Raw genomic sequence first — 15,009 nt, 5'->3', positions numbered from 1 at the left:
CTTTAAAAATGGAAGAACTTGTCCCGATTTGGTATTTTTAAATCACTGATGAATGATCTTGAGACTGATTCCCTGACCTGTCAATGTTTTTAATTAGCTGTTTTTGATTTTGCTATGGTTTTTACTAGATTACTTGTAGTTTTTCATGTTGTTTGTCTGTAATTTTTGTAAGACTTGGTGCTGCCTATCTTGGCCAGGACGCTCTTGAAAAAGAGATTTTAAATCTCAATGAGCCCTTCCTGGTTAAATAAAGGTTAAATAAATCAAATGGAGCATTGGCTACATGGCTGGAAATGGGTCAACTCTGAGACTATCGATCCCTACAGGATAAGAGTATATCTTAGATACTAACTAGTCTGCAGCTAGAAATTATGTAAACCTGGGATGCGGATAACAACAACCGCCGTAACACCTATTCTATGAGAACATTTCTGAATGGAACTCTGAAGTAGATATTCTAACCACAAAAGACTTTGATCTTCAGAGAAATAGAGAGAGCGAAAGATGCGGATGAACTGACTCTCCAGCAGACAGACTGACAAATCCAACAGATATCATGACGACTCCTGGGCGTAAATATACACTGCTCAAAAAAATAAAGGGAACACTTAAACAACACAATGTAACTCCAAGTCAATCACACTTCTGTGAAATCAAACTGTTCACTTAGGAAGCAACACTGATTGACAATAAATTTCACATGCTGTTGTGCAAATAGAATAGACAACAGGTGGAAATTATAGGCAATTTGCAAGACACCCCCAATAAAGGAGTGGTTCTGCAGGTGGTGACCACAGATTACTTTTCAGTTCCTATGCTTCCTGGCTGATGTTTTGGTCACTTTTGAATGCTGGCGGTGCTTTCACTCGTGGTAGCATGAGACGGAGTCTACAACCCACACAAGTGGCTCAGGTAGTGCAGCTCATCCAGGATGGCACATCAATGCGAGCTGTGGCAAGAAGGTTTGCTGTGTCTGTCAGCGTAGTGTCCAGAGCATGGAGGCACTACCAAGAGACAGGCCAGTACATCAGGAGACGTGGAGGAGGCCGTAGGAGGGCAACAACCCAGCAGCAGGACCGCTACCTCCGCCTTTGTGCAAGGAGGAGCAGGAGGAGCACTGCCAGAGCCCTGCAAAATGACCTCCAGCAGGCCACAAATGTGCATGTGTCTGCTCAAACGGTCAGAAACAGACTCCATGAGGGTGGTATGAGGGCCCGACGTCCACAGGGGTGGGGGTTGTGCTTACAGCTCAACACTGTGCAGGACGTTTGGCATTTTCCAGAAGAACACCAAGATTGGCAAATTCGCCACTGGCGCCCTGTGCTCTTCACAGATGAAAGCAGGTTCACACTGACAGAGTCTGGAGACGCCGTGGAGATCGTTCTGCTGCCTGCAACATCCTCCAGCATGACCGGTTTGGCGGTGGGTCAGTCATGGTATGGGGTGGCATTTCTTTGTGGGGCCGCACAGCCCTCCATGTGCTCGCCAGAGGTAGCCTGACTGCCATTAGGTACCGAGATGAGATCCTCAGACCCCTTGTGAGACCATATGCTGGTGCGGTTGGCCCTGGGTTCCTCCTAATGCATGACAACCTCATGTGGCTGGAGTGTGTCAGCAGTTCCTGCAAGAGGAAGGCATTGATGCTATGGACTGGCCCGCCCGTTCGCCAGACCTGAATCCAATTGAGCACATCATGTCTCGCTCCATCCACCAATCCGCCACGTTGCACCACAGACTGTCCAGGAGTTGGCGGATGCTTTAGTCCAGGTCTGGGAGGAGATCCCTCAGGAGACCATCCGCCACCTCATCAGGAGCATGCCCAGGCGTTGTAGGGAGGTCATACAGGCACGTGGAGGCCACACACACTACTGAGCCTCATTTTGACTTATTTTAGGGACATTACATCAAAGTTGGATCAGCCTGTAGTGTGGTTTTCCACTTTAATTTTGAGTGTGACTCCAAATCCAGACCTCCATGGGTTGATAAATTTGATTTCCATTGATAATTTTTGTGTGATTTTGTTGTCAGCACATTCAACTATGTAAAGAAAAAAGTATTTAATAAGAATATTTCATTCATTCAGATCTAGGATGTGTTATTTTAGTGTTCCCTTTATTTTTTGAGAAGTGTATATTGAGTGCAATTATTCCAGAATGAGTGAGCGTTCATGTGCAAAGGATTAGCATTTAAATTAATATAATTATCAACTGTGTGTAGTGATCCCTTTTGTCTTTCCCGCTCTCGCTTAGTCCACACCCACTTCCCTTTGTCCACCAAGCCGTCATATGGGTTTAGCCCACTAGGGAATCTTCCCTATCATTTGTTTGTAATAGATCTGCTGTTTGGTTGTTTGTGTATTTCTGTGATTAGTTAGTTAGTTAGTAAATAAATGATTAAGACAATTGGTGTATGGATGATTCATAGCAAAGGCTGGGTTCATGCAGATAACCAACAATTTACTAACGTTTGGAATGAGACTGACGTGAGGTAAAGGATCATTCATTAATAAGAAGACAAATTGACCAGATATTAAAATATCTGAAGAGTTATATTAAGAAAATTATAACTTTGTAATCTGAAGATTTTCCTTGGTGCCCCGACTTCCTAGTTAATTACAGTTACATGATTAGTTTAATCACGTAATAATAATTACAGAGAATTGATTCGATAAAATAAGTCTTTTAATGATGCCAAAGACACATTGCAGCTGAAAACAACTGGATTAGCCATTTAACAATTACTCGTATCTATGTGTTTTCTGATTTTTCCTTATGAACACACAGAGCAGATCCTCATCTAGGGAATTAAGCTAAATAAATGCTGGCACCTATTCATGTTGCTCTGGTTGTGATTTCATTATTTCAATGGGATCTCTTGCTTGAGATCTATTAATAACATATCCACTGCTGCTGTGAATTCAAACATTTGTTCCCTTGAGAGGAGACAAACACGTATAAAGCTTTGGTGGAGAGATATCTGTACGCTACAGAGCACAGCGTGCACATTCTATACAAGTTGTGCCGTTGTGCATAATAGCTACAAATTGATTTGTTAGCTAAGTGGTGGCGTCGGCTGGCTATCCAGCTCACGTTAAGAAGTGCAATGGCAAATTCACCTTTTGTCAAAATGAAAACAGTGTAGAGAAGATTTACTGCTATATCTCAATGAAAATGGATAGAACATGTTAGCAAATTGGCCATCCACAGTATTGTAGCCCTAGTTTCCTTCCATTCATGTTGTGATGCCCTGTTCCAGTATGAGAGAAGTTGAGTCTGAAATTATATTATTGCTATTACCTATCTAGTGCACTAGATAGGGAATAGGGTGTAATTTTTAACACAACCCCACATCAGATCAAATAAAGTGGGACACTCACTGTGTCGAGATGCCAAAGGTAGTGTCAGGGGGGATGCGAGGGGGCACAGGGACACGGGAGCCCCTTCTGGCAAGGGAGGCTTGTCTCCTGTCGTGGGTGGCGCGGTACTGATAATGCTCCTTGGCAGTCACCAGGCCAGACTTCACCCCCTTGCGGTTCAGAGCCACAAAGTCCTTCCCAGGCCTCCTGGAGTGGCCTCTACTGCCACTGGTGGGTAGGGAGTGTGTGTGCCAGTTGGACAAGGCTGGGAGAGTAGGGCACAACACAACAGCAGAGAGTGAGTTCAGGGCCTGTATTCAGTGTCTCCTCTAACACGCAATTACTATTTATTTTTATCTAATATATTGTTATTTGTATTTATTTATTTATTTACTTCTGTTTTTCTTTCTGTATATAATCAAGTTGACAAAACCAAATAAGAAAGATTCACCCCCAATATTTTCCCCATATATACTTCAACAGTTACTCCCCCCCCCCCCCAAAGACAAATGTCAAATTTGTTATTAAATGGTCTAATGCAGCCATTTTTTAAAATCTCAATATCAAATAGTTTCTGGGTAACAATTAAGTATCTTCTGGTGATTCTTAATTAAAATGGTAAAAAATACACAAAAATTGATTTCTCAAGCAAGAATTTTGCTAGGACTGTCTGGGAGCGGTCTGAGTAGTGAGGGTAAAAAGGAAAATTATTGGCAGAGACGTTTAGAGTTCTGGTCTATTAACCAATTTTTACCACAAAGTCCATCCCACCAAAACAGGCTGAAATGTCAGGCAGGCTTTTCGAACGGCACTTACACTAAAAGGACATTGTGATAATAAATTATAAAACCTCATAGTTTGGAAATACACAGTACAGTGCATTCAGAAAGTATTCAGACCCCTTGACTTTTTCCACATTTTGTTACGTTGGCCTTATTCTAAAAAATATATATAATCATTTCATCTCATTAATCTACACACAATACCCCATAATGACAAAGCAAAAACAGGTTTTTAGAAATGTTAGCAAATTTATAAAAAAAAAAAACTGATGACATTTAGAATAAGGCCGTAACGTAACACACACACCCTTATCAACTCATCCAAGACAAATTCCCTACAGATGTGGAAATGGAAATCAAATTGAACTATTTTATAGGTACAAAGCATGCCCAGCTAGCACATAACATTCTGAGAACCATATATTTCTTGGAGCTTGGTGAGAGTGTAGTTGTCCTATGGTTATTTTGCCATAAACCTTCCCACAACTTTCTGGGAATAGTGCAGGATAGTTGCTCGGCTTTGGAACATTCTCAGCACATTCAAGGAACTTCACAACAAACAAAAAAATGTTCTTCTTATTTCATAACTTTAACAAAGTTTCCTAAAAGTTCAAACATGGTTACATTTACATTTTGGTAATGTTCTCCAACTGTTTTGACATTGGGAATGTTCTCAAATACTTTAGAGAGCATTAAGAAACAACGTTCTTCTTTGGGAATTTCAGTACTTCAGCATAACGTTTCTTACAGGTTTCGTCATGGTTATATTTAAAGTCATGTTCTCAAATTGTTTTGCGAACGTTAAGACAAAACACTATCCTCTATCTTGTTAAGTGTGTTCAGGGATGTTGGCCATACATACAATTGGCCACACCTGATCTTAATGAGTGCTTGTTTCTTTTGAAATGGGCTGTTTGAATATACTCAAATTAACAGCTTTGTGTGCGTAAAATAAACATGACATGCTAGCTGGAGCTGGTATGTATGGATACTGGTGTCACAGGGGACTAATTCCATGGATAGAGAACGGATAATCATAGGTTTGTATCTCACTGATGCTGTGTCACAATAAAAAATAAATGTGTTTGCATGATTAGTGCCTAACGAAATCAATTTTCATGTGTCCTATCTGTGCATGGAGTTCCAAAAAGTTGACCCAAAACAAGCAAGCAGTGAATTTAAAATAGTTATTTAAAACCTCACAGGAAAACTTTAAAGGAATCAGAGTAAAACTTTCTCAGAACCTCCCTGCAACTTAAAATTAAACGTTCCCAGAACAGGCGATATTTTCACTTCTTTTCTCAGAACGTTGGCTTCGATCCCACAACCAATGGAAATCCAGAAACATATGTTCACACAACTTTAAAGGAACCAAATGTGCCAGCTGGGCGGTGTCTACACGGCTACAACTATGCAAAGATAGATCAATCGCTCACGTACAGTAGATAATGTCTTTCCTGAAATATTTATAGCTGTGTAAAGAGTTGGAACAAGGCTGTTCTTTGTGAAGCAGCTCATTGCAACACCAATTTCCATCAGAGAGGTTTTGATTAGTTGCGAGACGGTGACATCTCCATATGGCGCTTGACTCCCTCTCTCAGTCATCTCTGTCTCGGTGACAATATGGAGGTGTGTTCCCCAGGTGTCGTTACCACCGTCGCTGACAGTGAGCCTTTGTTATCCTTGTCACAATTATTGAAATTCACACTTTTTTTACGCCATTTTTAAAAGAGCCCTCTCTGTCTAGTGGGTAGTGACAGATCTAAGGGGGGGGGGGGGGGAGCTTATTTGAGAGAGTTGAGTGTTTAAACACTTAGAGCGGCTCACGATTGACAGTCGAGACGTTTCCACTGGGTGTGAGTGGCGAGGGCCTGGAGGGGGGTTCAAGGGTTGGTTTGGTGGGGGTTCAGGAGAGAGTTTGACATTCCCCGGCGTCTGTCCGCTGACGGAAGAGCATCATTATCATTCTCCAGCTGGAGAAGGAGGAGGAGGACATGCACAGTTTAGAAAAGAGGAAGAGTGACAGGGAGGGCCGGCTGCCTGAGGGGACGCTTTCTCAGCCAAACACACTGTGACATCAGGGCTGACGGTAATGGGGACACATGGGTTGTATCCCAAATGGCACCCTATTCCCTAAGTAATGAAATAGTTGGCCATATGACACTGCTATGGCCGTCACAATCCAGCCCTCTCCAGTGCAGCCAGCGTGTGTGTGCCTGACAGACACGCCTCTGAATAATATCCAAGATCGTTTTTACCATGTGCTGTGGAGTTTTTGTATTTTTTATTGTGGGCTGTGGAGGGGTTCCACACACCTATCAATGCTAAGTCTGGGGTTAAAGAAAATAATGGACCACAAGGGATGCAAAGGAGGATTCATAGTAATAGTAATGATTTTATGTCACCCCCAATGTGTAGACTAACACCCAATTGAGTGATGCAGGATGGCCACTTTGCACACCCCCTACCTTCTGAGACTCCTCCGTCCTGGATGGTCGCAACAGTTCCGTACACAAAGTCAGGTCCAAGACATGTCAACCCTTTAGACTTGGTCTTCCCAAGCGCTGGCTGTAGGTAACAGACAGAAAAACAAGATAGTATTCACCTTAAAGCTAGAATCCTTGGTTGCTACATTCATTTTTGGACTGATAAATTAATGGTATATATCAATGAATTATTGAAAAACATAACTTATAAATGTCTCATGAGTTTGTACATCTGCTGTACCCCATCAGAAACCAAAGTATAAGCTGGTTTTACTCCAGTTTGTAAACAATGTAAAAGAAAATCAACACGGTATAAGCCTCAAAACATAGAATTAGGAAATAGAATAGGATCTCTATGGTTAAAACTCCATTTCGATACCTTGGATGGTTAGTCCATCCATAGCTCTGTCTATTAATGTGAGAGTGGTGACATTACCACACATTTTGCTATAAGGCTGAGAGAAAATGTTGCTCTTTTAAAGCTAATTCCCTACAATCCAACACATATTTCCATGGGTCCGAGAGAAAAATGTGCAGTTTGATAGCTAATCATTATATCACAGGCATAGAAGGTACATTGTTCCTCAAAGTAGCTACAGTATCAATAGAGTCAGAGCTGGGGGGGGGGGGGGTTCCACCATTGGGGTGCCAGGATAGAGAAGAGCTTGCACTGGGCTGAGCAGGAGTTGCCCTCCCGTAGGGGTGGGAACGCCAAGAGACCAGAGGTAGCAGAATGGAGTGCTCCAGTTGGGGCTTAGGGTTTGAGCATAGACTGAAGGTAGGAGGGGCAGTTCCTCTTGCTGCTCCGTAGACATGGTGTTGTAGTGGATGTAAGCTTCGACTGGAAGCCAGTGGAGTGTGCGGAGGAGCGAGGTGACATGAGAGAACTTGGGAAGGTGGAAAACCAGGCGGGCTGCAGCGTTCTGGATAAGTTTCAGGTGTTTGATGGCACAAGCGGGAAGCCCAGCCAACAGCGAGTTGCAGTAGTCCAGATGGGAAAGGACAAGTGCCTGGATTAGGACCTGCGCCGCTTCCTGTGTGAGGAATGTTGTAGAGCATGAAACTGCAGGAGCGAGTCACTGGTTTTATGTTTGCAGAGAACAACAGGGTGTTGTCCAGGGTCACGCCAAGGTTCTTTGCACTCTGGGAGGGCGACACTGTGGAGTTGTCAACGGTGATTGAACGGGAAGGCCTTCCCCACGAGGAAGAGCAGCTCCGTCTTGTCAAGGTTAAGCTTGAGGTGGTGGGCCGACATACAAGTTGAGATATCTGCCGGGGATGCAGAGATGCGTGTTGCCACCTGGGTGTCAGAAGGGGGGGAAGGAGAAAAGTAGTTGAGTGTCATTCGCATAGCAATGATAGGAGAGACCATGTGAGGATATGACGAAGCCAAATTACTTATAGAGAGAAGAAGAGAAGGCCTAGAACCGAGTCCTGGGGGACACCAGTAGTGAGAGTGCGTGGTGCACACACAGAACCTCTCCATGTCACCTGGTAAGAGTGGTCTGCCAGGTAGGATTGCAATCCAAGAGTGTGCAGAGCCTGTGACACCCTGCCCTGAGAGGGTGGAGAGGAGATTTTGATGATTCACAGTGTTGAAGGCAGCAGATAGATCTAGGAGGATGAGAATAGAGGAGAAAGAGTCAGCTTTGGCAGTGCGGAGAGCCTTTGTGACTATTCTACACATTTTGCCATGATGCTGAAAGAACATTTAGCAGTTTCTCAGCTAATTTTACTGGAATTACAAAAGTTTTTTTGCCATGGCTTATGACGTATTCATTTGCTATCTTGGGGGGGGACCAGGCTACAACAGTATCAGCCTGCTTCGGAATCCACAATTTCTTCCTCACCAGTCCTATTTTTGAAGAGCTCCTAGATGCAGAAGATTCCCTAAGCTGTCAGAAACAAACATGGAAAGCTTGAGGACCTTGATGTTTCTAACCTCACTGTTGAAACCATTCACATTTTTTTTTTTATAAAAAAAAAATCTATGCCAAAGTCGCAAGAAGAACAGCACTTGGGAGCACATTTGAAAATTGTAACTCACGGACAAGAACGTCAAAAATGTCAGACTTGTGTGGAAGTGATCAATTGTCAGCTACTTTATCAGTAAGTCTTTAGAGACGTTAATAGGTGGAAAGACACTACCTGTATAAATTACTGTTAATTATCCCAGGTACTTAAAAGGCACTAATTTCCATAAAATATTCCAAACAAGATCAAAATTATTTTTGGAAAGACATTGATTGTCATATGGTACAAACATTTAACCAACCCTTTTAAATGGAGAGTTTTGTTTCAAAAGAGCGAGCGTTTTAGTAGCGGCAGTAAGACACAATGGTGGTCGAGTGATTCTTTGTCTCTTACTGGCTTCTGTAGCCTACACAGAGAGGTGAAATGTTCAGAACGGTGCAGATGGAAATGAAATGCATAGAGCACCTGACTTGATCCCCGTATTCTATTACATGGTAGACAAATCGGGTTTGTTCTACATAATGCATTTCTATAGCGTTTTCAGTAGCGTTGGACCCCCTCCCTGTCCCAAATGGCACCCTATTCCCTCTATAAAGTAGTGCACCAAATAGGGAATAGGGGGCCAGTTGGGAGACACGCCAGGATTGAAGGGTGACTAAGAGAAACGGGGCTGAATGAAGCAGCTCCTCTTCTCCAGTACTGAGGTGCGGCTTTATACCACCTGTCTGCCATCTCTACACTGTAGCTCTGAGAGAATCTCCAAGGGGGTGGAAGTCAGGGGTGCGGGAAACGAGCAATAGGTGATGTCGTACTGCGCTTTGGTCGTCTTGTTTCAAAGTTCCCCATTCAAGTTCTTGCTTTTAAGTTAAGTTCTCATCATCTCTCCACAAAGACGGGAAGAGAAAATCCAAACCCCGGCTAGGGTGATGAGAGAAGGGTGCGAGGGATTGCTACTCCACATTACCTGAACACATTGAAGTGTATGACATGTACCTATGATCTGCAGGCTCTTCACTGAGTGACAGAAACAGAGGTTCTGAGCACGCGTCAGTCACACAGATGAACACATACGAAAGCTTCCCCCCCTCGTGCTGTCTTGTGTGATTTGTAGGCAGATAAAAATCTCCTTTGGTTATAGCGAATACCTTGTGCCAGCAATGGAAACACACAGATACAATATGGCATCGCTAGCTTGAAGCCTGGCTTTCAGCTATGACATGACTCAAAACACAAGTCTCATTTAGAATACAATGGAAACACTTTTACCAGATAGTTAATCACAGCATAACCATTGTGAAAATTACCTCACGTTTAAAGCCTGCCTGAGCATCTATGTATGAAATGTGGATTACACCACCATGGTTCGTCCCAAATGGCACCCTATTTATTTATTTTAAATATGTTTTATTTAACCTTTATTTAACTAGGCAAGTCAGTTATTTACAAAGATGGCCTAGGAACAGTGGGTTAACTGCCTTGTTCAGGGGCAGAGCCATGTCAGCTCGGGGATTCGATTTAGCAACCCCTTTCGGTTACTGGCTCAATGCTCTAACCACTAGGCTACCTGCCGCCCCAAACCCTATTTAAACCCCTACATTTAATACACTACTTTTGACTAGGGTCCATAGGGCTTTGGTCAAAAGTAGTGCACAAAATAGGGAATAGGGTGCCATTAGTTGCTTTTAAGTTAAGTTCTCATCATCTCTCCACAAAGACGGGAAGAGAAAATCCAAACCCCGGCTAGGGTGATGAGAGAAGGGTGCGAGGGATTGCTACTCCACATTACCTGAACACATTGAAGTGTATGACATGTACCTATGATCTGCAGGCTCTTCACTGAGTGACAGAAACAGAGGTTCTGAGCACGCGTCAGTCACACAGATGAACACATACGAAAGCTTCCCCCCCTCGTGCTGTCTTGTGTGATTTGTAGGCAGATAAAAATCTCCTTTGGTTATAGCGAATACCTTGTGCCAGCAATGGAAACACACAGATACAATATGGCATCGCTAGCTTGAAGCCTGGCTTTCAGCTATGACATGACTCAAAACACAAGTCTCATTTAGAATACAATGGAAACACTTTTACCAGATAGTTAATCACAGCATAACCATTGTGAAAATTACCTCACGTTTAAAGCCTGCCTGAGCATCTATGTATGAAATGTGGATTACACCACCATGGTTCGTCCCAAATGGCACCCTATTTATTTATTTTAAATATGTTTTATTTAACCTTTATTTAACTAGGCAAGTCAGTTATTTACAAAGATGGCCTAGGAACAGTGGGTTAACTGCCTTGTTCAGGGGCAGAGCCATGTCAGCTCGGGGATTCGATTTAGCAACCCCTTTCGGTTACTGGCTCAATGCTCTAACCACTAGGCTACCTGCCGCCCCAAACCCTATTTAAACCCCTACATTTAATACACTACTTTTGACTAGGGTCCATAGGGCTTTGGTCAAAAGTAGTGCACAAAATAGGGAATAGGGTGCCATTAGGGAAGCACATCATATCTCCAAGGAAATAACCAGATGTGACAAGTGTTTGCAAGCTTTATGAGTGAATGACAACCTGAAAACCTTCAAACAATAAAGTCAGTGAAGATCTCATTTAGGGCTGTTTTGGTGACCATATTACCGCCACACTGGCAGTCACAAGTCAAATAGCATGGTAATTTGACTTCTCCAAGCTCTGATGCTGCTGATTAGTAGCTTACCAAACGTGCTAACTGCCTGGTACTCAGCACTCTATTGTCTCTCTTACCACTCAGACATCAATACAAATGTAATAGAAAATCGAATCAAACACTTCATGAGAGCCCATGAGCTCATTGAGCAACATTCCTATAGGCTATGCAATTGTGTGAGAAAACAGAGTGATGACCCCTATGAAAAAGAGGATCCCATCAGCTTACTATAGGCTAGGCCTACTATATTTATTTCTAAACCTTTCTAATATTAAGCACATTGCCTCTCTTTACAACAAGATGGCATGCAAATTAACCATGGGAATAGTGTCCTTCTGTTATAACGCGCGTCTAGGTGAGAGGTGTAGGAGTCAGGCGCAGGAGAGCAGGGATGTCTGAGAAGCGTATTTCAATCAGACAGTCCACCAACACAAAAATGGCACAGTCGAAAATACAAACTACGCTCTCGATACTGAGAACTCGTGCAAACGCACGGAGGAACAAACACAGTTCCGACACTCAAATACACGTGCGTAACCGTGAAAACAACAAACTGTAAATACAATCGAGCACAATACACACAAATCTAATCCGGCACAAACTAAGGCAGGCAACAGGTTACCCTTATACACACATAAATTAACGCAAATGAAACCAGGAGTGAAAAAGAATCACAGACAAAAACAAAAAGAAAAGTAAAAAGGGATCGGTGGTGGCAAGTAAACCGGCAACGCCGACCACGGAGCGCAGCCCGAACAGGGAGAGGAGTTACCTTCGGTAGAAGTCGTGACACCTCCATTCAGATATGTATATGTATTTACATTTTTAAATTGAACCTTTATTTAACTAGGCAAGTCAGCTAAGAACACATTCTTATTTACAATGACGTTTACCTGGATGATGCTGGGCCAATTGTGCGCTTCCCTATGCATGATAATAGTCCAATCTAAATTTCACACATACAGGACCAGTCAAAAGCTTGGACCTACCTACTCATTCCAGGGTTGTACTTTTTTACTTAAAAAAATATATTTTCTACATTGTAGAATAACAGTGAAGACATCAAAACTATGAAATAACACATATGGCATCATGTAGTAACCAAAAAAGTGCTAAACAAATCTAAATATATTTTAGATTTTACATTCTTCAAAGTAGCTACCCTTTAACTTCATGACAGCTTTGCACACTCTTGGCATTCTCTTACTTAGTATATGTAAAGTCAAGATTAAATCAAGACTAGTCAGATGGGTGACAATATTAGCCTATCACCTGTGAATGATATATTTACCACTGAGAAATTCGAGGCATTATCAAGTGCTTGTCAAATTGTGAACGAGAGACTGATCAAGTGTGTACAGAGGTACAGTGCATTCGGAAAGTATTCAGGCCCCTTCACTTTTTCCAAATTTTGTTAAGTTACAGCCTTATTCAAAAATGGATTAAATAAATGTTTCCCCATAAAACCCCATAATGACAAAACGAAAACAGGTTTTTATAAATACCTTCAGACCCTTTGCTGTGAGATTCGAAATTGAGCTTGTATCCATTGATCATCCTTGAGATGTTTCTACAACTTGATTGGAGTCCATCTGTGGTAAATTCAATTTACTGGACATGATTTGGAAAGGCACACACCTGTCTATATAAGGTCCCACAGTTGACGGTGTATGTCAGAGCAAAAACCAAGCCACGAGGTCGAAGGAATTGTCCGTATAGCTCTGAGACAAGATTGTGTTGAGGCACAGATCTGGGGAAGAGTACCAAAAAAATGTCTGCAGCATTGAAGGTCCCCAAAAACACAGTGGCCTCCATCATTCTTAAATGGAAGAAGTTTGGAACCAACAAGACTCTTCCTAGAGCTGGCTGCACGGCCAAACTGAGCAATCAGGGGAGAAGGGCCTTGGTCAAGGAGGTGACCAAGGATCCAATGGTCACTCTGACAGAGCTCAAAAGTTCCTCTGTGGAGATGGGAGAACCTTCCAGAAGGACAACCATCTCTGCCACACTCAGCCACACTCACCAATCAGACCTTAATGTTAGAGTGGCCAGATGGAAGCCACTCCTCGGTAAGGCACATGACAGCCCACTTGGAGTTTGCCAAAAGGCACCTAAAGGACTCTCAGACCATGAGAAACAAGATTCTCTGGTCTGATGAAGCCTGAATGCCAAGCATCACGTCTGGAGAAAACCTGGCATGCTGTGGGGATGTTTTTCAGCAGCAGGGACTGGGAGACTAGTCAGGATCGAGGGAAAGATGAACGGAGCAACGTACAGAGATGAAAACCTGCTCCAGGGTGCTCAGGACCTCAGACTGGGGTGAAGGTTCACCTTCCAACAGGACAACGGCCCTAAGCACACAGCCAAGACAACACTCACTACTGAGTCTAAAACTGCCTCTGGAAGCAATGTCAGCACAAGTATTGTTCGTCAGGAGCTTCATGAAATGAGTTTCCATGGTTGAGCAGCCGCACGCAAGCCTAAGATCACCATACGGAGAGGTGTAAAGCTTGCCGCCATTGGACTCTGGAGCAGTGGAAAAGCATTTTCTGAATTGATGAATCATGCTTCACCATCTGGCAGTCCAACGGACGAACCTGCCCTCTAATGCATAGTGCGAACTGTAAAGTTTGGTGGAGGAGGAATAATGGTCTGGGGCTGTTTTTATGGCTCAGGCTAGGGCCCCTTAGTTCCAGTGAAGGGAAATCTTAATGTTACAGCATACAATGTCATTCTAGACAATTCTGTGCTTCCAACTTTGTGGCAATCGTTTGCGGAAGGCCCTTTCCTGTTTCAGCATGACAATGCCCCGTGCACAAAGCGAGGTCCATACAGAAATGGTTTGTTGAGATCGGTTTGGAAAAACTTGACTGGCCTGCACAGACCCTGACCTCAACCCGATCGAACACCTTTGGGATGGATTAGAACGCAGACTGCAAGCAAGGCCTATAATTGCCCAACATCAGTGCCCGACCTCACTAATGCTCTTCTGGCTGAATGGAAGCAAGTCCCCGCAGCAATGTTCCATCATCTAGTGGAATCCTTCCCAGAAGAGTGGTGGCTGTTATAGCAGCAAAGGGGGGAACCAACTCCATATTAATGCCCATGATTTTGGAATGAGATGTTCGGTGAGCAGGTGTCCACATACTTTTGGTCATGTAGTGTATGTTACCTAGCTGGCTATGGCTATCCAACACTGAAATTCAAGGTAAGCTTTTGGTTTTATTAATATTGCCACCGGGGCCCATTGGTGTAAATCTAAACTGCTAGGTAACTAACTGTACATTGCACTGCATGATTGTCGCAGGTTTACTAATGTATTAGTTCTAGTAGCTATGTTAACTTGACTTTAGCTAATATGGTGACACCGATGTAGGCTGTGTGTCGCGATCAGCGTTTGAAGGTTCTTGCCTGGTCACAGACAGCTGATGTGTCCACAACGAAGGGAAAAGGTAAGAGGAGGAGAGCGCGTAGATGTGAGAAGGAATTATACAACAATCTGGCTGCTGTGAACTGTGTTTGTGTGTGATCAGGGGTGTATTCATTCTGCCAAATCTGTTTAAAAACTTTTCTTAAATGGAAGCAAACAGAACGAAACTGGGAAAAACATACCTGAATTCTTCAATAGAAACTCTCATTTGCAACTGTTGGACTAATGATTACACCCTAGATCAGCTAGATGCAGGCAAGATTGTGCAAGGCGGTATTGAATGTGTCAATGTCTGT

The 15,009-nt window shown here is 43.1% G+C and overlaps 1 protein-coding gene across 1 annotated transcript in view; it reads right to left on the bottom strand.

Annotated features, from left to right (window-relative positions):
* The window catches only part of cfap77 (cilia and flagella associated protein 77), a 72,028-nt gene that overhangs the window by 21,643 nt on the left and 35,376 nt on the right, over window positions 1-15,009 (bottom strand). The window contains exons 3-4 of the mRNA XM_031807510.1: window positions 6,606-6,705; window positions 3,377-3,620 (exon numbers count right to left, since the gene is read on the bottom strand). Of these exons, the coding sequence (XP_031663370.1) occupies window positions 3,377-3,620; window positions 6,606-6,705 (344 nt within the window). The remainder of the gene's footprint in view (window positions 1-3,376; window positions 3,621-6,605; window positions 6,706-15,009) is intronic.

This window comes from Oncorhynchus kisutch, linkage group LG3 (assembly GCF_002021735.2).
Source record: "Oncorhynchus kisutch isolate 150728-3 linkage group LG3, Okis_V2, whole genome shotgun sequence".
Taxonomy (NCBI): Eukaryota; Metazoa; Chordata; class Actinopteri; order Salmoniformes; family Salmonidae; genus Oncorhynchus; species Oncorhynchus kisutch.
The sequence above is the reverse complement of the archived record's forward strand: the minus strand, read 5'-3'. Positions and strand labels throughout refer to the sequence as shown.